The sequence below is a fragment of the Parasteatoda tepidariorum genome, chromosome 3 (assembly GCF_043381705.1).
Source record: "Parasteatoda tepidariorum isolate YZ-2023 chromosome 3, CAS_Ptep_4.0, whole genome shotgun sequence".
In the NCBI taxonomy this organism is placed as follows: domain Eukaryota; kingdom Metazoa; phylum Arthropoda; class Arachnida; order Araneae; family Theridiidae; genus Parasteatoda; species Parasteatoda tepidariorum.
In genome coordinates, this window is record NC_092206.1 from 87,616,310 (window position 1) to 87,643,080 (window position 26,771).

Consider the following 26,771-nt stretch of genomic DNA (forward strand, 5'->3'; position numbering starts at 1 on the left):
TCTTTCTAACTAATTTATATGTACAAAATTTTCCTTCCATAAAGTAAATTGAAAGAAAATGATATCCTATTGGAGTGACATTTCTCAGAAAATCTGTTTGAAGCATTCAGCATACATAAAATACCAACAATATAGTAACACATCTTCAATTCACTCAGCAAACGAAAGGGATATCTTCCGTGTTTTGTCCTCAGTTTCTGTTGCAGAAGATGGGGCGGAGATGGATTTGAGAGGCGTGACAAAGGGCATGGAAGAGGGCGCTGATGAAGTAAAAAGTGAAGGGGGATAGGCAGTAGGAGGCAGCCCCAGCTGGCATGTATAATAACTGAAACAGTCGCTCTTAGGCTTCGAAATGGTACATGGCAAAGACATCGGAGAAAATATGCTACAAAAAAGGAATAAGAGAAAAAAGCGCTATTAATATTTTTTTTTTGCATAAATGTAGGGTGTTCTTTAATGATCACCCTTAATACATATTTTTAGAATTTCCTTGTATATTAAGTTAAAAAATTTTGCGCATTGGTATTTATAATTTTTTATTCTAAATTTTATATTTTGCTTTATAATTAGCGTCGAACATCCAACCTAATACTGAGTTTATGACTATCGTTGTTCAATTCGGTGGCCTTGTTATTTTGAATTCAACCCAGAAGACAAGAGAACTTTTGCATCAAGTATTGGGGTAAATTAGAATGCAGGGAGGAATTTTTGATGGAACTAACCGCATTTGCGTTACATAGTGAGGAAAACCACGAAAAATTCCTTTGTTTAGGCCGACGGTAAAGAGATTCTAGCCCATGATCTGTCTACCTCTTGAGAATATTTCGCGTCAGAACTGTGGTCGGTGCAAGCCGGGAGCTGAATTCGTGTCAGCTAGCCACCACTGGGATTCGAACCTGCTCACTTCATTGGGAGGCGAATGCTCTATCACATGAGCCACCACGGCTCATATTTATTCTATAAGGAAAATTTTCAGATTCTGACAAATCTTTGTTGAGGCCGAAAAGTGAATAAAATCATCAAAAAATCAATATTATTTTTCTAAAATGGGAATGAATTTCCTTTAGCTTACATTATAACAACTTTTATATCCTTAACCCCGTTTTCTGGTTTAAGATGATTTTAAATCCTCTCTTGCTTTTATTGAACTAAAATAAGGATCCCAGTTCAAAAATATTTCTTGCTCATTCTCATGAGCATATTATGTATAAGGGTGTTCCGTATTCACCCCCCTTAAAATATACTATTACGACCCTTCTCGGAAATGATGTCAAATAAGTGATTGTAATTAAATGTTTGGAAGAGGGGAAAATGAAAAACACCATCGAAATTTAACGAACCACTACTGAGGAAACTGAAAACATCAAAATCTATTGGACCGATAAATCGAAACATTCAAAATTATAGACCAGAAAAGTTTTGCAAATCGTGATCATAGTAGAGTAGTATTTAATAAAAAGATCTGCTTTACCTTTCATGTTTCTAAAAAGTGAAAGTTTATTTATTGATTGATTGATTTGTTTTGAAGTTTATTTATTGATCGATTGTTTTGTTTTGAAGTTTATTTATTTACTGATTGATTGAAGTCTATTGATTAACCACAGTTGAAGAAATAAAAACTTTAAAACACTTCGTGGTTTATATTACTCACAAAAATAAGCAGCCAGGATATTGAGACATCGAAGTAACTTATAATACTAATAAAATGAATAACTGAAAAATAACGTTGATTTTAAATAACTAAAATAAAATTAATAATTCTTTCAATTCTTTCAACTATCCACTTTTAAACAAAATCATTTCCTTTTAATATATTAGCACTAATAATATTTAATAAATTTTTATCAACAATAAAATATTAGTATCGATTTATTTTGTCTACTCAATTTATCGATGACTTCACAAATCTTCATCGTTTAGAATTTACAAGCTCATTAAAATAAAAGCTTTTGAAGCAATCTCAAAAATTTTCGTAAATAACGAGGAAATAAATTGAATGTTTAGATAAGATCTTCGAAAAATGAAAGTTGCCATAGCTCCATGAAAATGATATTTCTTCATACAAGGGGCAGGGGGGAAGGGCTTGATTAAAGATGCGGCAATATTACATCTTGATTAGGTCCACCGTTTCTTTATCATTCTGAGTGATTGAGTCTGATGATGAATTCATGATATCAGGAAAACAAAAGGGAAACAATAAGAAAACGGATGAGGTTGATGCGGTTTCGTTTCTTTTACGATAACAGTAAAGTGAATCAACCATTCTCTTTATTAACCAAATGTTATAAGATACTTATATTGGAAAGGGAAAAAAAAGTAGCAAGCTACTTTCGAATTTTTCGGCATACGGTAAATTTAGACTGCATTTCAAACAAGAGTGTGTTTTGTTTTATTTTAGAAATTTATACTTAGGATTTTTTATAATGTTTCAAAGTAATTGCTTAAAGGAAAAATTTTCCTACAGACTATTATTTCATTTTTTTTGTTTGTAAATAAGCTGATGTTCAATCGGTTGTTTGATAAAAATAATAATTTAAAGAACTGCAGAGAGGTATTTTTTTAAATTTAAAATATAAATTTTTAAATTAGTTTGTAAGAAAATTGTAGAGTCAAAGTTTCTCGGATTAAGTATAATCTTTAATAAGTAAAATCTTTAATATTTTAATTTAGAATTTAAGGACTGAAAATTGTTGAAATGCATAATAAAATTTAAAAAAATAAGTGAATTAAGAAATTCGATCAGAGCTTATTAGTCTATTTTATGAAATTCCAATAAATAGAGAATTAAATAAAATTGATAGACAGACAAACATGCATTTGTAATTTTTTTTAATGAAAATGCATTACTGCATGCTTTTTATGTGTTACTACTTTTTTGCACTATTTTCAAGTAGTTTTTTTTTGTCAAATCACTAATTTATAGATATGTATGCATATAAATTTTAGTATCAATTCTTCTAACTCATGAAGGTTGAAGTGTGTTAACTAATTTGTTTTTCTAAATAGTTTCAAATCTCAAAAAAAAAAAAAAAAAAATCGTAAAATTTTAAAACACAGGGAGGACATATATTAGCTGACCAATCAGAATGGTCCATTATGCATGTTTATACGTCCAAGATAATTATGAAATGGTTATAAGTTTATGAAACTCGTAAGGAAAAATAGGGTAAGATGATTAAAGTGAAGAGGACGAGCTCGAGTATTTCTCAGACGTAATTATAGCTAGCATCACCTGCCAATTCAATGGAATGTTTTATGGAGGTTGCATTCGGAACACCAGTCCGTTTTACCGTAATTTGATCCGAAATTTTTTACAGTTTTGTCAGTTACTAGCATTTAGTTATTTACTCATCAACTTACTAACTACCTTCGATCATTTTATCTCAATTAATGACAAAAATACTTTCTTTTTTTGGAAGGGGAGAATATTTTGTCTTTACCCAAAGGGAATGAAAATTTTTCCATTATTTTTTTTACTTACTTATAAAACCTAAAGTTTGAAGTTTTTTTTCTCCATAAATTTCAAGTTTTTAAGCCACTTACTGAATTTAGGATAGATACCTGAAGTTTACGCCCATCAACTCACCTCACCCACCCCTAGATTTCACTCATTTTAAAAATATTCTACACTGTAAAAATTCTTTGGTTCAGATTATGGTGAAAAGTAATGGTACTCAGGGTGTTAGAACTTAGACCGTAAAATCCATTTTTAACGCAAAACTTTACAGTACAGAAATCCTATATGCCGTAACTTTACAGTAATGTTTACCGAAAATTACTAAATCACTGTAATTGAATAAATATTACTGTAAAAATTATGGCATGAAATTTTACGGTAAAATGGATTTTACGGATGCTGCCCTCGGGGTACCAGTATTTCTTACCGTAATTTGACCCAGAATTTATTACAGTGTCTGCTGTAACTGAAACACATGCAAGATATTTTATTGTAAGCGTTTTAATAGATATATAATATCAAGTAATATTGAAAAAGGATGAGCAAAAACGTTTCCATCCTGATTGTGACCAACCAATATCGAGATCAATAACAGGTCAATTCAGATTATTTTAATCAAGGGAGATTAAAATAATCTGAAGCTACTTTATTTGTAATTAAAATTTGGAAGAACTGGATCACCTAACTGGTATTTGATTATTTTAATCTCTCATTTGCTTTTCCGATTAGTTCGTGACTCTTAATGCGTTTCATTTTCTGAGCTCATTTTATAAAAGGGTTAAAAATTATATATTACGGGTACTAGCTCTTCAAGAAGAAGAAAACCACTAATACCCACACATGTGACCTATAACGTCAGTGCCAGCTAATCGTTTATAAGCAAAATGGCGTGTTAAAGTTGAGATAAGTTTCTCCTCATAAGTTAGAACGCTAATTTAGATTAAGTTAATTAAATATAACGCTGTATCGCGCATCAAATTTGTTGAAATATGACGTAATTATTTCTCGTCTACGTCTATTATTCAACTTAGATTTATTATTTATTTATGTCTTTTATTGTTACTGGTGATATATTTTTGTTTTGTGTAACTGGAAACTTCGATTCATAATTAATTTGTTTATGTTCTACGTGACTTCATGCTTATCATTGTGTTAAGTACAAAATATCTAGTGAAAGAAGTAAAATCTTTGTGAAAGAATCTAGAATGAGTAACTTAAGAGAATTGATACTTCTAGGGTTCGGCTCACACAAATCAATGTACAAATTTACTATAAATTGAACTATTTTATAAAAGAGCTATAATATTTTATAAAAACTATAATATAAATTGAACTATTTTACAATTGAGGAGGTGTAAATGAACGATGAATGTGACAGAGAATGAAGAATGTCGATGTTTTATAGTCTTTGAGGAAAAGAAATTAGAATACGTTGGGTCTAATTTTTGATAACTTCTTAGATTAGACCAGTAGTACATGGATAAACCTGAAGCAACATGTGATGTTTCTTTATATATATAATATTCCTACTATCGCTTAAATAAATATATTTCATTTCAAACAAAATGTTTCGTTATTTAAGTCTTTTATTTTTAAATGAAAGAATTTAGAATGCTTCGCTTATTATTTGGAATGCTTCGCTTATTATTAACGACGAATCTGTATTTTTATGCTTGCATCATACTTCTTGTCACTTACATTATCTGGATATAATATAATTCTAATTTGTTACGTGACGTATCCAACAGAAATTTCTGTAATCGAATAAAAAATACAAGATCTATTCAGAAAAATTCCTATTGACGTAATTTTTAGGATCGAGGGGTATACATATTTTTCTTTTCGGCAGAAAAAATCGTTTGCATATACACTCTATAACAAAAAACTCGACGCACCAAGAAGCAATCATTCGATTGCTTCTTGGTGCCAGATTACAGTGGTGCATGGCTCGATCAGACTGGAATGATGCAGACTGGGGACGTATAGTCTTTAGCGACGAATCCCGCTTCCAACTGTGTCCTGACGATCATCGAAGATGTGTTTGGAGACGCACAGGGCAGAGGGAGGATTCTGCCTTCACTATTGCACGCCACACCGGCCCTCAACAAGGCATTATGGTCTGGGGTGCCATTTCCTTTGACAGCCGGACCCCTTTGGTCGTCATTAGAGGTACACTTACTGCACAGCGGTACGTCGACAACATCCTAAGACCTGTTTTGCAACCGTTCCTTTTGCAGTGCCCTGGGCTAGTTTTTCAGCAGGACAATGCCAGACCACATACGGCACGTGTTGCTATGAACTGTCTGCAAGCTTGTCAAACTCTTTATTGGCCTGCCAGATCACCAGATCTCTCTCCCATCGAGCATGTCTGGGATATGATGGGAAGGCGATTGCATCTGGCACGGAATGTTGATGACCTCGTTCGACAATTGGATCGAATTTGGCAGGAAATACGGCAAAAGACCATCCGGGAGCTTTATCGGTTCATGCCACGCCGTGTGGTAGCTTGTATCCAGGCTAGAGTCTGGTCAGCACCTTATTGAACTTGTTACTGTAACTCTGCAATAAATTATTCAATTGTTCTGAAATTTTAATCATTTACTATTTTGTACATTGTCTTCCTATCCACCAATTTTCACTTCAATCGCGCAACTCCTTCTTGGTGCTTCGATTTTTTTGTTATAGAGTGTACTTTCGCGAAAAGAAAATTCTTTCGCCAAATTAGCAATTTTATGGCGAGGTGGCGAATGCTGAGAACGGGCCCTGCAATAAGTGTTTTACACGCTTCTCCTAATTGGTACGGACAGTTTTCTCAACCGTTTTATTTGAAATTCACAATGAATCTTGAATATATCAATGACGAAGATCTCTGCGCTTCCTACCTTTAAGAGCCTATGAAAAACCATAAAATGAACTAATGGATACAAATCCTTAGATTAGATCTAAAGCGTTCTCGAATAGTAATGACTGGGATTACCATTCGAGAGTTTCCTTTCTTGTATGACTGTCATGACGTGAATTTCGATTTCGCAATTGTTTCCATGATTAATATTTGTTTTCTTCAAAAATCCACTTAATTTATTGTGAACATTTTAATGGAAATTAAGAAATTTCTGAAAGCTCAAAATTGATAATTTATATCTGAAAAAAAAAACATTTATAGTCCAATAAAATTATACTTTTTTTCGGAAAAGTTAACTTCCGAGATTTTTTTTCCGTCGAGAACTTTGTTATTCCCTTATAAATGATACCTGAAAATTCTTTTTCTCTTCCCTTTATGCTTATCCTTCTTTTTGAAATAAATGGGGGTGATTTGAGGGGAGCTAAATTTCTTCTAAACAGGCGAGTGAGACATTGTATCAGATGTATTTTTCCGGCTGAATCGAATGAAACTATTTGAGAGACGATGCGATCAATAATTTTGAAGTTACTAGGGTCTTATGTACAAAATGTTCAACTTCGTACTTGTACCTATTTATGCATCATTGTAATTTAATTCAGCGCGGCATTGTTCCCCATGGACTTTTTTTTATGATGAATCGAATGGAACTAAACACGAATAAATGTAAGGAATTATTCAGAAATTACATAGCTTTTCGTGTATTAAATGTATGAATTTTGACAAGACTTATATACACTTTTTTTAGATCAGAGATTATCTAAACATGTAAGGTAGATTTTCCAATCTAATGTTTACTGCTAAATTGAATGAAATGAATTCCGGGGTAATTCGACTCATATTTAAGAAGTTATAAAAGTTCTAATAAGTATATTTTGCTAGACTATGCGTCCAAACCTGTACTTTTTATACTTATAAAAACCATTACAACTTCTTAGTTGATAGTGCGATTATTTCAAGATTGATTTCCCTCAATTTAGTTTAAAAAATTGCACTGGAAAATATACTTTATAAGTTCAGATAGACTCCGGATAGATATTTAAAAAGTATGCTTAAGACATGTTAAAAATCGTATGTTCTAAAAATAAAAATCTACGTAACTTCTAAAGCATTCATTCTACTAACTCATGCATAGTTTCATTCAATTCATAGCAAGAAAGTACACAGGAAAAAATGTCGCACCTGTTTCGATAGTAATATCTGAGGCACAAGTTGGTATGAGTGCAAAACTGTACCCTTTGTGCATAAAACTCTTATAAATTCTAAACTATAGGTCCAATCGTCTGGTGATAGAACTTATTTTCGATTGAGCGCAAACAAATACATCGGAAACACCATATCAATTGTCTGTATAGTGGATATTACAATTCTTTCCATAAATCACCCTCATTTCCTCTGAATAATAATAATAAAGAAAAAGAAAACACTGGCAAGCTTACAGAGTAGAGATGGGAGAGATTTTATGTATAATATAACGTTTCAATAAAGTTTTGGGGTCTGGATAGCCTGGTTATCAGGTTGCTGGACTCAAGTTCGTGTGAACGGGAGTTCGAATCCAGCCGGCCGTAAACTCCCCGTGTGAGTAAATGGTGACTGGTGCACGTTAAAAATGTTGGGTCACAAAGCGGGATTTCAATAGTAGCTAATTCGAGAAAAAAAATTACTTCTTACAAGAATCAAGATAATTTAAAATCGTGTGAATACAAACAGCAATCTTGGATTTTAAAATCACATGAATATGAATGTTCCTTTAATAAATCAATACCACTTGGAGTACTGAATTGGAGATTGATCGTTCTCTGGTTCAGGTCAAAATTACGGTTTATGAATGTATGAATGAGTCCGCCCTAAAACGCGTGTGACGTATGAGAAGTCGAGTCTGCGTGTGACGTATGAGAAGTCGAATCGAACTGAGAAGTCTTGTTTTCCAGTGGTACCATCATCGCCATAGATGGTACCACTGGAAAACAAGAACTATCGCATCATTTGCTTTAATGGCCTACGATAACAGCAACAACGATAAATTTGCTTCAAAAAAATATTGGTAATTAATTTTTTCGAAGAGACAGCTGCTACAATACTGGATTAATAGGAGAATACTTAATAACAGGAAAATGGTTCAGTGACAGTGTTGCCAGATTAGGGGTTTTCCCCCTAGATTTAGGGGGATTTTTTTTTATCTTCAGTGGGTATTTTAGGGGAATTTGTTTTTAGGGGTTTGTTTTAGGGTTATTTGTGAATTTTACTAGTTTCATTTTGGTTACGTTTTAATATCAAATTTAATAACTGAATGTGTAAGATGGTAATATGAAAATCAATATGTTAAACCAAAACAAAAAGATGAAGATTTAATTTTAGAACTTAACCCCTTTGTTGAATGTAAATGCAGTAAGCTATTACTTAGCTCGAATCTCGACATAAGTTTACTTAGTGATCGACTTAAGTTTACTTAGCTCGACTCTTGTTTTAGCTTTATTAAGTATTTCGTTTTCAAATGCAGCTGTGGAGAGATGTTTCTCCATATTAATTATTATTAAAGACAAATTGAGAAATAAAATGTCTATAACTACAGCCGATGCTATTTTGCGCGTTGTATATGAACTTTCTAACGGTTGTCAAAATTTTGTACCTACTTCTTCTATGTTAAAAATGTTTAACAGCGAAAACATGTACAAATCAGAAAGTATTGATGAAAATATTTTGGATATTTTATCTGAAATTTAAGCATAATGTTAGAATTAAAATATTAAAAAGACTATATCGTTGATAATAAAATATTTATAAAAAAATGTGCATTGAAAAAATATCTTAAATATTTTAGTAGAAATTAAAAATAAGGTAACGATTGAAATGTAAAAAAAAATAATTTGTTGATAATAAAATACTAAAAAGTATTAAAGCAATGTTTTCTACACATTTTTCAACTTTGTACTATTTTTTAAATACTTATACATTAAGTTAAAAATTTTGGGGTTTTTTAAAAAGTTTTAGGGGATTTTACAACGCCATCCGGGGGTGAACGGTTATCGGCACCTGGCAACACTGTTCATTGATAAGAGATAAACAATAACGATAAGTAGAGATTTCGCCAGCCAGCCTCAAGCTATTTCAAAACATGGAAAAAAATCTTACGTGCCCAGTTTTTGATCACAGTCAATATAAATATTTAAGCGCCTTCAATGAAGAGAATAATTCGTACATTTTGATTCAAGAGAATGCAATAAAAAATTAAATGCTTAACGCATTAGTCGAATTACTAACTGACGATTTGATGTTTTTCAGCGCCTACAAATAGAGAAGCATTGTTATCGAAGATTAAAAATGCTTTAAGCAATGTATTACGAAACACGAACTTTAAAAATTTAACAATGTGCAGTATTTTGTTGCAAAATTCTGTTCATTTGAATTAAAATACAAATATTGCATGAAATTAAAACAACAAATTTTTCTGCTCTTTTAACCGGTTTCATTTTATTATTTGTGCGAACTGTATGTTTTTCAGTGCATACATTGTTTATATTTTGTATTTGTGTTCATGCCAAATTTTCAAAATTTCACGGGAAACTTGTTCGATTTTTGGTTCTTTATTTCGAGAGACGCACTTGCAGCAATAATTATGTTTATGTTCACCAAGCTAACTGCTCCATCAATGGTATTTTGAAAACTGCCATTTATATGATTTTTTTATTTTTTATTAACTACCATTTATATGATTTTTCGCTAGAACTATTATTTATATGATTCTTTTCACAACAAAAAATCAAACTTGAATATTAAAATTCAAGCTTTTTTCAAAATAAATTATTTGGCAATTAATGTCTCATTTTCTTAAAGTAAAGTTTTTTTTAACTAATTTCTTTTAAAAAAGGAACATACATTTTGTATGTGTGTATTAATATTTGTCTTTTTTTTATTTTTTTTATTGTCTACTCAAAGTTCAATGTCTTCATAATTTTGGTGCCAAATTTCAATAAAATAAATTAATAATAATGACGAGCCATTTAAGATTTTTCAGAATAAAAAAAAAATTATTGTAAAATATAAAACAAGAAGAATATCCTTTCAAAAAGAATGGTTTGAATTTTTTAAATCGTTACCTGTTGTCAATTTTTTATTGCTATTTGGAATAGAAAAGAACTGCTTTTTTTCTTTCTTTTTTTAATGTGAATAAATCTAAAGTGTAACACGAAAATGTCTCAACACATAATCAAAATATCTAATGTCATTTCCCTTAAACAGCTCTTTTCACTTTATTAAAATGAAAATTTAGTAGTATAAAAATGTAAGCCACTTTATCTTCTGATAAATTGATGAGTTTTCGAATTCCTATGCCGCGTAAGGAGCTTTAATAAAGGAGCTTTGAGTTTTCTCTGAGCTTGGTGAACTACTTTTGCTGGTTAAAAAAATTGAAAACTATAATGATAAATTTCTTTGAAATTAAGCCACTTGCGGGGAAATGACGTGTCACGCACGTCAAGATGGTTTTTTTCCCAAAATCGCTAAAAACGTGCGGTACTCGTCGGTAAACAATTATCTCAGAAATAAGAAAGACAAAAGCTTCGTCGATATGTGAAATGATACTTTTTTGCGAATAATATGCTATTTTCATAACTGCTGAGAGTTGGCAACAGTTAGACATCACATGTGATTAGGTCAAATTCAGAATATCTTTAACCAGCGCCCTCTATGTTAATTCTGAAAATGGCGCAAAACGTAAACATGGAGAAAAGTCACAGTTTTGTGAAAGTGAAAAGCGTTTGCTGTTTAATTTTTTATTATTTAAAAATTTACTCCAATGCAGCATTATCAGGGCTCATAAAAGTTTACAAAAACTAAGAATAAGGCAGTGATTTTGGCAATTTTCATCAAGGTGGAAAAACTACGCCAAATTGGCGATTTTCACAAAAAGTTTAATATTAATTTTCAAAATATTTAAGTCATTTGTCTGTTCTAAAGCACAATTAATTCTTCAGGGCAAGATGGTACGTAAGGTTAAAAATTATAGCTTTGCTTCCAAGTAAAAGGTACTTAAACATTGTTTTTTTCTTGGTGAAAGATCTTCGAAAAACCATGTTAAGAATAAAAATCGATCTAAACTTTTTGTCAGATAGTGAGCATATTCGAATCAGTAGACAGAACATCAAGATAATAGCATTTATAAATATTTATATTTACCTTTGAGAAACGGCAAGTCTATCGCTGTAGAGAACATGGGGCACAGCCGAGTAGAGGGGCGGAGCGGTTGGGGTAGGGCTGGCGGAGGGCGGTGCCGTGTGCGGAGTGGTTTGGAATCTGTGAGCCGCCAACCAACCATCGGGAGGTGGAGCAGCCGCCCCAAGCTTGTATCGCCGCCAAACATCCTGAATGAGTTGGGCTCGAGTTTGTTTTCTCCATTTCGCTCGTCTGTTCTGAAACCAAACCTTCAAGAAAATGCGCAGAGAAAAAAATAAATCAAAATATTTCTCAGATAAGAAAAATATATCATAAAACTGTTCTTTAGGAAATGTAAGAAGAACCTATTCGATATTTTTATCTTGTTTAAATATAAATATTATAAAATATTGCGACAATCTTTCGTAACTTTATGTATCATGAAATATTCCCTATAACAGTTGAGATCGCAAGGAGAAAAGATTTATAAGCTTTCAAGAGGTTTTTGGTAGATTTCCTGGTCATTCAAATTTTTATAGTTATTCAAATTTTTGTATTTATTTAGAAAACAAAATAAGTTATTTAAAAAAAATGATGAAGAAAATATTCATACATGATAACATACCGGAATTTGAATGTTGCGTAAAATGTAACACTTCACTCCAAGAAATGTCCATATTAATTGACAAAACCGTATGAGATTTTTGATATTATTAAAAGTTAAAAGCAACAATTTGAAATTAGATAGTCACGAAGATTATGAACAATTGTTAGTCCTATTATTTACAAACAATATTAAAAATTTTTTGTTCAGTCATCGAGTGTTTTCACAGATCTATAAAGGACGTGGCAAAATTCAACCCATATAAAAACTGTCTTTACTTATTAACGCAAATAAGCACCATTTGAAGAGAAGTGTGATGTATAAAGTTATAGTTTAAACATCAGACTTGTTGGGCTGCATTGTGTGGCTTTATTAGCGCATGTGGTTACTTACAAAACAACTTTTAGATTTATTTGCGACATGCAAGCAAAGTGTGTAATGTATTTTGCCAGCATTTGGCACTTTACAATCTTATTTCATCCAAATTTAATTTTTTAAGCCTTAAGCTAATTCTGTAAACTTGGAAGAATACGGGCTTAGAATAACGATTTTCGATTTGGATACGATTGTCAAAACGTAAGTTCTTTTTTGCAAAATTTTAGTGGTTATTTACATAAAATCCAATAAAAGTTTATCGTTCGTTTTTCAGGAGTTTGTTTTATACTTTAAATGAGTTGGATAACGCTCTCATGGACATGGAATTATGTAATATGACGTTAACAGTATGTATGACTATTAACATCAACCAGTGTTTGACTATTAACATCAACCACCATTACCATCAACAACATTTTTTTTCAGGAATGTAATTCAAAGCATGGTCATCAAAAAAGACAAACACAAGTTTAATCTAAATTTTACAGTCTTATCAAGACAGGTACCTTCAGTTTTACTCACCCAATAAGCTGAATTTTCTTATGAAGATTGATTTTAAAACCTCACATTAACCGTGTAAAATTCTTTAACAGTTTTAGAATATTTTTGAAAATATGGACTATTTAAAATAGAAATATTCTTATTAAATATGATGTCAATTTCTTTTTTAATCGGAAAACGATAAAATTGAAGGTAAAAGGTTACTGTAGCTAAAGTAAGATTTTCAGAATCATTTCATTAATATGAATTATGTTACCAAATTATTTTATAAATATGCTTCAAACTATTTTTATACAGTAATTTTGACCATAGAAATTGCTCTTATATGCTATATTTTTTGTTTTAAATTAATGAAAAATATTTATTTATGAGAGTGTGAACAATTTGTTTAGTTAGCGATTACAGAGGCATTTCCGCAATAGTTCTCGTATTAAAAGAACAGATTTTGAATTAATTATGAATATATTTCGTACTCAAAGTAAATATAATCCAGTGCTCTATTTACTTAACGAATTACTTTCTAAGTTGTTATAAAAGGAATAAGATCTATTGATCCATTGATATATTAAATTTCTCTGCATTGATGGATTATTTTTTGCTTCTTAACATTGATTCTGCCAAATAAGTTTTTAAGGAAAACAGGATAATTCGCTTAAAATGTTTTTGTACTACTACCAAATACTACCATGTGTTTTGGTAGTATAGACATATAATGCATATGTCTATGCTACTAAAACCAAAGAATAATTAAAAAAAATTAAGCTTAATCCCCAACTTTGAAATAGTTCTTTATATAAAAGTCCAGCTCAATTGATGATTGGCATTTGGAGTATCCTATCCCTTGTAAGTAACTTATCTTATTAATTTTCTTATCTTCTTAAGTAATATTTTTCAATTTATAGAAAAATAAATTTAAACAATTTAATTTTCTTGCAAGTTAAAATCAAATTATATAATATAGAATAGTACACATTAATTGAGTACTGCTATAATTTTTAAAAAAACTAACCCAAAAACAATTACACCGAAATGTTTAAGAAGATTTGAATTTTAAAGCAGGGGCTTTAAAGCTTATTTAATTATCACGATTCCCGAATAGAAAGTATGGAGGAAAAAAATATTATGATTTCGTCTCAATTTGGCTTATTAGTCATTGTTCAAATTATTTTGGCTTTACATTAGCTATTGAGCTTAATTAAAAAATATGTGAATGTTCTTATTTAACTCATTTTAGAAATTTGCCATCGATGTGTAAGTACTATTGCGAACAGACTATAACTTTATTTTCTAGAATTTTCATTAAATGGCAGTAAAATACACATAAGCATCTTAACAACATCTTACATAAAAATCGTGTCGTTTTTCATCAAAACCGTTCCTAAAACACATCGAAAGTATCTATTCAATCCATCAAAAACATGAATTATCATTGCTTCAACCTCTTTATTTTAAAACATTACATAGGTGCAACATAAGCAATCAAGCAGAAAATGACACTGTATAGAAAAGTTTTAACGTAATATACGGTGTTTTTTTAAGTTTTCCTTGTCTATAAGGACGTTACACATTGATTTCACATGATCCTTTTATTTCATTTAACACACGCGAGAGAAAAAAAGTTTGTTTCATACGTGTATTAAAACATTTTTTTAGCAACTTTAGTGGCATTTAAGCTAGTACAAAAGAAAATGTTGTTGACAAGCTTCTTAAATAATTATTTTTTTTAAATGTTTGTTTTTTGTAAATGGTAAATATATATATTTTTTTAAATCGAGTTATTAACAGTAATTTTTTCATTGAAATTATATTGGGCTTTTTATACCTGGCTAATGTTACTCTTCATTTAGGGTTACTATAAGGCAATGTATGAAAAAAAGTGGCTAGAATTTTATGCTAATTAAATCTATAAATTTAAGCAAAATTTAAAATTTTTTTTTCATACTATACGTTAGTACTGGGATACTTAAGAAATGAATGCAATTCCAAAAATAATTTTAACAATATAAACAGTATTGCTTTTATTAGTTTAGTTTAAATTTATCTGTGAAGCTACAATATGGCTAAAACAAGATGGAAGCTGCAACATATTTACTGTAACATAGGCTTGTGCTAAAGTAGACTCGAAAACATGCTGTTCAGTGAAAAAAAAAATTATTATTTTAACTAAATAAACAGAGAAAAATTTTAATTTCACATTAGTCCACCAAATATTTACTAATACATTTTCCACACTTACTTTAACTTTTACTTTTCTATTAGAAGTTATACAGTTAAAATAATACAAAGTAAGAATTCCTGTATATCTATCTGCACGGAGGAAAAAATTCTGTGAAAATGTTTTGTATGGTAATGACATTCTGGTAAAATAAACGATAATTCTGGTTAATAAACCCAAATTAAAACTATTCATTTGGTAATTTTTTCGTTCATATGACAACATTTTGCCACACATTCTGATTTTCAAAATTACAGTTCATATTACCACATATTTAGTAAAAAAAATATATATAAAAAACTGAAAAATAAATTTAACAGAATAAATGGTTTTTATGTCATGTTCTTAGGTGTTAAGATAAAATTATCAAATTTTAATACATTCACCATCTTTAATTGTATGTCATAAAGCCGTATTTTATTGTTAATTTTATCAAAATCCTTACCAAAGCGTTTTGGTAAAATTACCGAGTTATTTGGTGTTCCCATAGAGTTAGAAACATGGTAAATTTACAATATTCTGGTAGTTATACCATACTTTTTTTTCAGATTATACAGTACATAAGCATTGTAAATACATTATGTCTCCTTTGCAGACACTATAACAGCAAATCAATTTATTCAATCCATAAAATACACTTTAAATAAAGTCCCTCCTATTACTTAAAATCAAACTAATTAATTACGACCTGTCTTAGATAACCCCAATCAGCATAGTTATAAACACATTAAAAAGATCTTCCTCAACACTATAAACAATATTTCTATACTGGAAAAATATATAATTATATTTTTTTCTGTAAAGTGATCTCTAATTAAAAATAATGCATAGTAGAAACTAAATTAATTACCACTTTGTAAAATGATCATCAAGTTAGGTTTTAAATTACAAAAATTAATTAATTTTCTTTCAGTTAATTATTGAAACAATTATATTTAAGTAAATAAATGAAATTAATTAGCGACATGAACAAATGCAAAAAAAATTACTTATGTTTTTTAAAGAAGCGAAGTATAGACCATTGTTCTTACTCTAATTTCAATTCTAATCAGTAAAATTAAGAATATGCATATGAAAGTTTTTTTTAATGAAGGATATTTATCTAATTTAATTAAGAAAATTGTCTCAGCTTGGTTTTTTCTAATGGAATGATTGTTGGAGAATTTTTAAGATGCTTCTCATTTGTGAACGTTATAATACTTTTCGTTAATTAAACGGCATTAAGAGATTTCTTAAATTAGAGTAATATTGTATTAGAACATATAAATATGAATAATTAAAAAGCACTCGGAACTTTTAAAGTAATTAATGATGAAATAATTATAAAAAGTTTTTCAAGTAATTAGAAAACTCAATTTCCTTTTATTGATTTTCCTTTTAACATACACACAGTGTTATTTCTTTTGGTAGGTTCGATACTTTGAAATTTCCATTAAATTAATTATTATTAATTTTTTTCAAGTGAATTTTTCAAATGTTAAAATGTTTCCTTGAAATGATGTTTAAATGTTTGCATTTTACTGATCGAATTCATATATTTTCAAACGAATTTTGCATGCTCTTATATTCACAGTTTTTCAATGGAATTCACAAATATTCAAGACTACTTGTGCACTGTTGTATGTTTTAGAAATCTTATGATCTTGATAGAATTCACAAATATTCAGTAGTATTTGTACAATTCTATACGCTTAAATTCCTTACTGTCTCGATAAAATTGATCTATATTCAGAAGTACTTCTAGAATATTATATGTTTAAATATTCTTATGATCTCGATGGAATTCACATACATTCAGAAGTATTCCTGCACAGCTATGTTTAAGTATTCATAAGATCTCAAATTCACTTATATTCAGGCATTTGTACACTTTAAAAAATTCCCGATCAAATTACTGTAAAAAGTTTATTCAGTGTATTAACGGTACGGGTGTCGGTGTTTTTTTTTTACCGTAAAATCCATTTTTAACGAAACATGTTATGGAACAAAAAAATCTGATATACTATTAATTTTACATTAATGCATTACTACCGTAAAATTTCTGAATCGCTATAATAAAATAAATATTATTGTAAAGATTACGGCAAAATATTTTACAGTAAAAATGGATTTTACTGTAAAATTGATTTTATCGATGATGCACTCAAAGTGCTGGTATTTTATGCCGTAATTTGATCCGGAATTTTTTACAGTGTTCAGTGTTGTATATTTAAATATTCTTACGATCTAGATGGAATTTACATATTTTCAGAAGTATTTGCATAATGATAAATGGTATTTTTTGACAAAATTCATAAATATTTCCAAGTATTTGTACCTTTACTCATTTTGTTCGATGAATTTCTGAAATGTTTAGGATTTAGAATATAATGTTTTTGAATTTTAACAGTGAATACAGAAAAGTTAAAAAAATGATTACTTAGAGAAAGACTTCAAGCATTTTAAATATAAAAGACAAAATCAAAACACTTTTTTATCAGTAATTAAAAGATAATAGTTAAATGTCGGTGATGCAGGTATACACGTAATTAACGTACCTACTTACACGTATGTAGTACACGTACCTGCACTCGAGCTTCAGACAGATTAATTTTCTTGGCCACTTCTTCTCTTAGAAATACATCCGGGTAATGTGTTTTTTCAAAAAGGACTTCTAACTCAGTTAGCTGCTGTGGGTTAAACGTGGTTCGATTTCTACGCTATAAACAATAAAAAAAATACCTTTGTAGTTCCATAAACTATACAGAATTTGTTAAATATACGTATTCTTATTTTATAACTACATTTGATTTTCTGAAATTGTAATCTTAATATTTGAGTATTAATATGAAATAATATGAATATAAATGAATGAACATTCAAATTAAATGCAGTTGTCAGAGTTTCTCCTTAACAACAATCTACTATATTGAATTTAAATAACTAACTGAAATTGAAAGATGTATTTTTTAAGTTAGAAACTACAGCAATTTAAAATAATACTAAAATACGTAGGGATTATATATATTTTTAAAATAAAGATCTATTTTTTTCATAGAGAGTGTCAAATAATTATTTCAACCAAGGAGGGGAATGATTATTTTAAAAAGTAAATTTTTAGCACTCTAACAGATTTTGTCAAGCATTAGGGCAGGATTTTAACGCAAACACTTTAAAAAAGTTTCATTATCCTAAACAGGGACAAATGCCAGGTATTTTGACAAGTTTTATAAAAGCTGATTTTTAGTATTTTGGCTGGTGCAAAATTTCAGACAAGAAGAACAAGATTTCAAGCAAGCATAATGGCAAGCTTTTGGGTAAAAGAATAAATAGAAATATATACAATTTCCACAAAATTACTAAACAAACTTTCTGAGCTAAACTGAAGCTCTAAAAATGAATAATTTAAAAAGTATTTCTAAAAATTCACAAAACAAAATAAAGCCCATTACTAAGACGAAACAACGCGCAACTCACTAGTTCGTGGATCTTGATAATGAGCGTCTGTTTCGGGCTCTCAAAACATGTCAACCATTTCCACCATAGTTTTTAAAGATAATGAAGTTTTTTTAATGGAGATATACGTATTTCCGCAACAGTTTTTTTTAGATTATTCATATTATTTAAGTTGTTTGATCTGAAACCCAGATAATTCAAGTTCAAAATACTTAAACTGTAGCTTTTTGTTTTCTTTGTGAAAGATCTTTAAGAAACACTCTTAACTTATTAATATGAATGCATTATAGAATTGTTTTTTGTTCTCTAATATCGTTATTAAAACGATAATAATATTCCATCTGTTTAAAGATAAAGAAACCTGAATTGTCATTCACCAATTGAGACAAAAACGAAATAATAATAGTAATAATAATAGATTTTCAAATTAGAAAATATTATATGGATTTGCTTTTTCTTCAATTTTAAAGTTTTTACAAATTTATAAGTTATTTTAAATTCTAATTTTAACCATAAGTGTGACGCTAATTTCTGTAATCTAAATTCGTTCTTACTTTAAAAACCATACATTTCATTATTTAAAGGATTAAAAGTACTTATAATAAGTATAAAAGTGAGAAAAACAATGGGTCAGTTTCTCGATATGGTTCTTCCGAACGTTCGTTAATCGTTAAACGATTAACAACCGTTAACCGGTAAACGATAAACTTCTCATAAGTTAAGAAACTTGGAGCGGGGCCCAAGAGCATCGTATCGTGGAACAGACCCAATCAATCAAGATATTTCAGACGCTTCTGCGCAATCTTCTTTAAAGATTTTTTTTTATTTATAAAAATATGGAAAATGTGTTTCATAAAAATTATTTACTTAATTATTCATTTAATTGTTATTTTAGTTAGAGGAAAAATATAGATGTCATTCTTTCGTTTTAAAAAAATTACTCTCCGTTGCATCAACAAATCTTTAAAAAAAAATGGTTCTACTAAATTTACTTAATTATTTACTTAATTATTCATTTGATTGTTATTTTAGTTAGAGGAAAAATATAGATGTCATTCTTTCGTTTTAAAAAAACTACTCTCCGTTGCATCGACAAATCTTAAAAAAAAAATGGTTCTACTAAATTTGCTTAATTATTTACTTAATTATTCATTTAATTGTTATTTTAGTTAGAGGAAAAATATAGATGTCATTCTTTCGTTTTAAAAAAATTACTCTCCGTTGCATCGACAAATCTTAAAAAAAAAAGGGTTCTACTAAATTTACTTAATTATTCATTTAATTGTTATTTTAGTTAGAGGAAAAATATAGACGTCATTCTTTCGTTTTAAAAAAATTACTTTCCGTTGCATCAACGAATCTTAAAAAAAAAAATGGTTCTACTAAATTTAAATTTATTGCTTCTTTGATGAAAACTTTGTAATTCATTTCTTAGAAACTTTTTTAATAAGTTAAGTTTTCCTAACCAAAAATGAAATAGGGAAATAAATTTCCGTTGCTCAATTTCTAACTTCTGAGTTACTTATTTATGTAAAAACTCAGCTTGATTGGCTATGGCTAGTCTCTCAAGTTAGACAGCCAGAATAATGTCATAGATAAAAATTTTCATTAATTTTAAAACTTTTCATTTAACTTTAATGTCATTCAAACTTTTGAGTCACTGACCTTTTTTTTAATTATTATTTTTCCATGGCTCCCATCTTAAAATCAAAGAACTTCTGAACATAAATAGGAGATAAAGATGAAAATGAATTAATCACTAGAACCTGTAGTTTAACAACTCTTATATGTATTGTTTAACAACTTTCGTATCTATTGAATACTGTTATTAAAGATATCACAACTGCCTTGGAATATGTGGCGCGCACTTAAAAAATCACTGTTTTAATTGATAGCAAAAGGATTCAATCGAGAACAAGCCGCACAAAAAAACTTTACAACTTTTTTACTTTTTAAACTGAAGTCAAAAGCTTTTAAGCAATACATATTAGTTATTAGTAGGAGTTTAGTATTTTCTGCAGTTAATTTTATTGTATTTAATGCATTTTAAATATTATTGAAAAATTTCAACTTGTTAATTCCTAGCAAAATTAATTCTTTAATTAGGAAATTCGTTAACGAATGCGGTTTTTAATACCTTATGTTGAAATTCGATAGGATTAGTTAAATGAGTTTTTCCGCTTGTATGAAGGAATTCCTCGGAACTCGAAATGACGGAATGGTATTGGAATAAAAAGCGTGAAAAAAGATTCAATTTCTAGCGAATTTTTATCTGAAATAAAAATATTTAATAATATAAACCATACTTTAATGCAATAAAAATAATAATAACTAATTTTTGAGTTTATTTTCAAAGTTGTAATTCAAAATTGAGGATAGAAATATTTTTTATTCATGCAAAAGAAATCTGAACTCAAATTATAATATATATGCATTCTTACCTGCCTTCTTCGTGTTAGAAGATAATCATCCATGCTCACATGAGATGCTAAAGAGGGAACAAATGCCATGATCCTTTTAAAAAAAGAAAAAAAAAAGATATATTATTTTTTTCTCAAAAAATGTTTGATTGGTTTAAATAAAGCAGGATGAAAGTTATGTCTTACGCATTTTTAATTATAATTACTATTTCAAAAAGTGCTTCAGTCATTCAAATAATCTTTAATCGTCTGAATTTTACTAAGCATCCTTTTTGAGGGAAAATTTAGAGCAGGAAACGAAAGAGGTTTCAGTATTACGTGTCGCTTTGTTCATTAAAAAAGGCTATAGAATTGGTAAGTCCACAGACGAGAATTATAACTGTTTATACGAACAAATTTGTCAATAATGTTTTTTTTTATCCAATCAACGTCGCGTTTGTGAGTTAGGCATAAGAATTATTTTTTTGAAGATAAAAATTAACTGGAGTCAAAAACAAGCGCTAGTTCTTTAAATTATTCCAACCCACATCTAGATATTCAAAAGAGAGAGAAAGGGAGAGAAGAAAAACTTCTGTATGTACACTGTTAGAATTTTAATTGAGAAATTACGGCAAAATAATTGGCAGCAGCCTACTCGTCCAATTAATCATGAAGTTTATGGTTGGGAACGTTTTTTTTACATTTACGGTTTTGAAACCGGTTACAACTGGTACTGAAACGTGAATTCGAAAGTATACTGTTTTGTAACCATTTACAACTAGCATAGTTTCGAAACCATGAAAATAAATTTTAAGCGACCATAGGAGTTTTATGGGTGCTGTGCCAATTATGCGTGAATGATAGTTTCGAATTCTAACTGACCATATGCACCATTTTCCTAGAATTTGTTTCCTTCATTTTTTGAAGAATGCAGAACACGGGATTGAAGAATGCAGACACAGAATGAATGCAGAATACATACACAGATTGGAGAATGCAGAACACGGGAAACGCTCTATGCATAGAAGGAATGGAAGAAATATTGTGATATCAAGGTTGAGATTCAAACCCCGATTCAGCCGGTCATAAGATTAACCGATTAACCCTCTCAAATACAGTTTGTAGCAAGCTGCGTGGAACAAAATGGCTTCCATAAGGTGGGACTAGTCGGCGCTTGTAGAATTCTGATTATTAAACCGTACTAGGTAAAAACAATCAATAAGCATTTTTCTCACACTTAACAGTTTGAATATTATATTTTTTATGATTATTTTACTGTTTTGGTTGAATATCGTAAAATAACAATTAAATAAATTGTTATTTAACCATTTTTACAGGGAAATTTCTAACAGTATTGGTATAATCCGAGAAAAAGCATAATGATTGGTAGTGAATTAAAACTGTGCTCCAAATGTTAGAATTTGACTATTCTATAACTATTAAAATAAATATTCTCTGTTTTCATTTTATTTAATTCTAGAGATTTATTGTTTGAAAAGAAAGCTTCCAAAAAAGATAAGCACCCCCTGTTCGAAACTTTTTTTTTAGTTGACTATTCTTTATCCCATAGAAAGCTCTTATTATTATCAATTGCTTCTTTATACGGCACTACAACAAAATAAATAGTAGTATTTAATAAAAACAAGTTTATCTAATGATTTGAATTATTTGTTAATGATTGTTAAAACGTTGTTACTATATTTAAGATTTTAATTTTGTCCTTTCACAAAAACTTAGCTTCTTATTAATTTCTCAATATATTTTTTCTCTGTAAAAGTTGTTTTTCCTTTGTATTTATCGCTCAGCAGAGGAACTTATATACACTGTGATCATCTATTTTAATGTCAGTTTAAATAAAGATCGTTCTCTTAACATTGTACAATTCGATTTTTTGCAGGTTGAAAAATAATAATAATTTGTCTAAAGATTGTCTTATCATTTATTATTATTTAACTACTAGTTTAAATTTAATAACCAGTTTATTTCCGTTTATCCGTTGTGGTTCTCCAAATGCTCTTTTTCACAACACTTTAACAATATCTTTTTCAGTATAAAAATTACATTTCTTTATAATTTATAGCAATATGGTAAAAGTTAGAGGTTAGATAGATTGGAATAGATATTTACTTCGTTTTAAAGAATAATTTAAAAAGCAAATGAACAAAAGAAAATTTTTTTGTTGTTTAATTTAACACTATTAGTGTAGCAGATAGTAGTTACGGTATTATGGTTCCTCGAATCAATTTTTATAAGAATTTGAAACAGTTTTGTTGCAGTCCAATAGGTATCACCTGTTAGTTTTATTCTTCATTTCTTTCTTACAGATAAATGTGCATACATGATTTCTTAATTTTTTAAAATGTCAATACTGAGAAAAAAGTATGGTCAAAACTATCAAAATTCGGTAAAATTTACCACGTTTCTAGCTATACGGTAACTTTTACCAAAGCATTTTGGTAATAATTTTTGTAAAATCAACAATGAAATAGGGTACAATAAAATGTGGTTTTATGACATGTGATAAAATTTAGCAAAAGGTGAAAAATTTATTGATTTTATCATACCTTAGATATAACTATTTATTCGATTAAATTCACTTTTTTGATTTGATTTTCTTACTAAATATGTAATTAAAAGAACTATAATTTTGGAAACCCAAATTTCCGATAAACCATTACCATACAAATGGTTTCAATACAGTATATTCTGGTTTTATTAACCAGAGTTACGGTTTATTTTACTAGAAATGTCATTACTATACACCATTTTACCATAATTTTTTTCCTTCGTGTAATCTGTTAAGTTAATCCAAAAGCAACTTATAGTCAAAATAAAAAAAAAATTAAGCTTTCCTTCTGTATATCTCGGAAATCGTTTTTTTTAATATTCATTTCAGAAATAATAATATTTTTATTTTGGTATTTTGAAAAACTTCTTTTTCTAAATACTTTTTAGTTTAAAACTATTTCAAGCCACTTATAGTACAGGAGGCTATTATTTAAATTATATAAATTACCATAGATACTTAATTTGTCAACATTTGAATATAGAATAAATATAACAGTAATCTATCAGTTCTACATTTGTTTTAAAAAAGACAAGTGATTGAAATAATTTTTGGTAATAGTAGTCTAATATTAATAGTGATTTTTAAATGAAGTTTTCTTATAAGATGAATATGTATGCATATAAATCGAAACTATAGTTCTTATTACCACACATTCAATAAAACATACAAAACTGAAAAATAAATATAATCATTATCATCATACCTTGGATAAAATTACCACATTTTTCAAATTTTATCCCATATTATAAGATTATATTTTATTATTAATTTTACCAAAATCATTACTAAAGTACTTTCATAACAATTGCCGAGCTTTTTGGTGTCCCTATAGAACCAGAAATATGGTGAATTTATGCGCTGGTAGTTTTGACCATACTTTTTTTCAATAACAATTGTCTTTTTATCTCTTTAAAAATAATGTCATATATAGTATCAACTATTTTCATATTATTACGTGGTTGGAATATGTTTGTATACGGTGTACCAAGGAACAGATTTAGTTGCCGTGACCGAATATAGAATTTGATCGAATATAGAATCTGATCGAATATAGAATCTGATCGAATATAGAATTTCATCAAATATAGAATATGCTGAATTATACTAGCATGGGTGCCAGTTTAAAAGAAATTTAAGACTGAACTTATTTTCCGACTAATTAACACAATCTAAAATGGTTTATAGGAATTTTTAGAAATTTATAGCTTACTGATTCGAAAATATATCTTTCTATAATGATGGCACATATATTAAATCAAAGAATTGATTACTTTTCTAAAACTTTTTCTCCTTTTATTATTTATCTTTTTACAGCAATCAAGATAAAAATAACAACCAACTTTATACATCTTCTTACACCAATCACTGAATAATAAATCACTAAATTTTTCATGAAGCTAATCGTACCTCTACTTATTTTTTGCTTCACCGTTACTTTTTTGTCTTTCTCTAATTTAAAAAAAACAAAAACTATTTTAACTTCGGTCAGCTTTTCAAAACATTGGGAGGCAAAATGAAAACTGAAACAAAATTCGACACAATAATAGTAAAAATTTTGTGCAAGCAAGCATGTATTGAAATATTGTTTAAAGACCCTCATTGTTTGCCTAACTCTTATGCTTTTGAATACTTGTGCATTAGTAGCATCAATCTCATTTTTTCCTTTCGGTGTGACATCATTACATGATCATTTAGCTATAATTATGAAAAATAACAATGTTTTCATAAAAATGTATTATATTTTTAACAGAAAATATTTACTAAATTTTTAAGGAAAAAAGGACATTTTAATTTAAACAACAAGTGGAAAAGAGCTATTAATTAATGAAATTTAGTCTACTGATTTTTTCTCAAGACTGATTTCAGCCCCCACGACTGAAGAGTAGCACCATTGTACTAGTTCAATGTCTGTAATCTTGTGAAATATCAAAACAAATTTTCCATTTCTGTTGCTATTATTTGAGTTCGGTCAGTGCTGTTCTAGCGGTCTCCGAATTTTTATAAGGATAATAATCGTGTTATTTTGAGAATAAAGATTTCTGCGAATTAATTTTTTTGTGTTATTTTCACACGTAACTTTTATTTAATTGTTTCCCGGCTGATATATTATTTTTTTAAACATAAAATCAAAGTAAATATAAAAATCCATCCAGATAGGTGTTGACTTGACAGTTCAAAGAAGGATCTTTATCTTCCGGTTAACCTTGTTTCTATTATAACTTAGTGTTAGAAAATGATATTTACGTGAAACATATGTGTGTTAGTTTTTACTCAATGTTTATTGTTTGAAAAGTGTAAAAAGTTTTGTGTAACAAACTTTTAGCACTTTTGTAACAAAATCTTAATCCCGCCTATGCATCTGTATGTTTGAAACAGGCAGATGCATAGTCAGAATTAAGATTTAAAAGATATAAACAAATTTTTACAAACAATATTTTGTGCTTAAATATATTTAAATTAAATAATTTAACAGTTACAAGATTCATATTTGTACTTACAATATAACATGATGTTTCAAATCTATTCATAAAATTTTTTGAATATTAAAAAGTACTTAAAAATGGCATTAAAAACTTTTTTTAAAACATGGACTTCTAATTTGTCAGTTTATTATCATTAAAATTAAAAAATATTTAGTTCATAATGCCCGTAAAAGACCAATAATATTTATCTTTTTAACACTATATGTGAAATAAAGATCGCTTGAATTTTTTAAAAAATTTTTTTGCCTTTAAAAAAATGAATTCCGTTTGACAAGAAAGCTATTTTAAAAACTCGAACCAAATAGTTTTTAAAGATCACAATAATTACTTAAATTTCAGTTGCTATTAAAATATATAAAATTAATTCCTTAAAAAAAAAACTGAATTTTAAATTTTTCATTTGATCGTGTTTGCCATTCTGAAAAGCTAAATAAATAAATAAGTATAAAATTTACACTATATTAATATTATTAATAAAAAGCAAAGAAAACTTTGTCTTACACGAACGATCCAAAGCTTCCAATTGAAAGGACGTCACAACTTTAACTTGTTAAAACATTTTCTCGTCTCGATATCGCAACTTAGAATAAAATTACCAAAATCTAGAACTTCATGGTGAGGAAAATATATTCTAATATCCTTCTCCTATCAATCCTTGCCGCACATACATGGCATGCGCAAAT

General features: G+C 28.8%; 1 protein-coding gene across 1 annotated transcript; it reads right to left on the reverse strand.

Moving 5' to 3' along the window:
* On the reverse strand, positions 1-26,771 carry LOC107454077 (paired mesoderm homeobox protein 2-like). The gene is made up of 5 exons (XM_016071130.3): positions 26,590-26,771; positions 21,079-21,151; positions 17,767-17,901; positions 11,532-11,776; positions 1-385 (listed from the first exon to the last, which is right to left on the reverse strand). Exons 2-5 carry the CDS (start codon positions 21,145-21,147, stop codon positions 151-153), a joined length of 684 nt encoding a protein of 227 aa, XP_015926616.1. The 5' UTR covers positions 21,148-21,151; positions 26,590-26,771; the 3' UTR covers positions 1-150.

Coding starts and splice junctions, on each gene's coding strand:
- LOC107454077 (XM_016071130.3), bottom strand. CDS start 21,147: ATGGCATTTGTTCCCTCTTTAGCATCTCATGTGAGCATGGATGATTAT. Junction 11,777..17,766: donor TGTCTGAAGCTCGAGTGCAG/GTACGTGTACTA, acceptor ATTTTCTTGAAG/GTTTGGTTTCAGAACAGACG. Junction 386..11,531: donor AGACTTGCCGTTTCTCAAAG/GTAAATATAAAT, acceptor CCTTTTTTGTAG/CATATTTTCTCCGATGTCTT.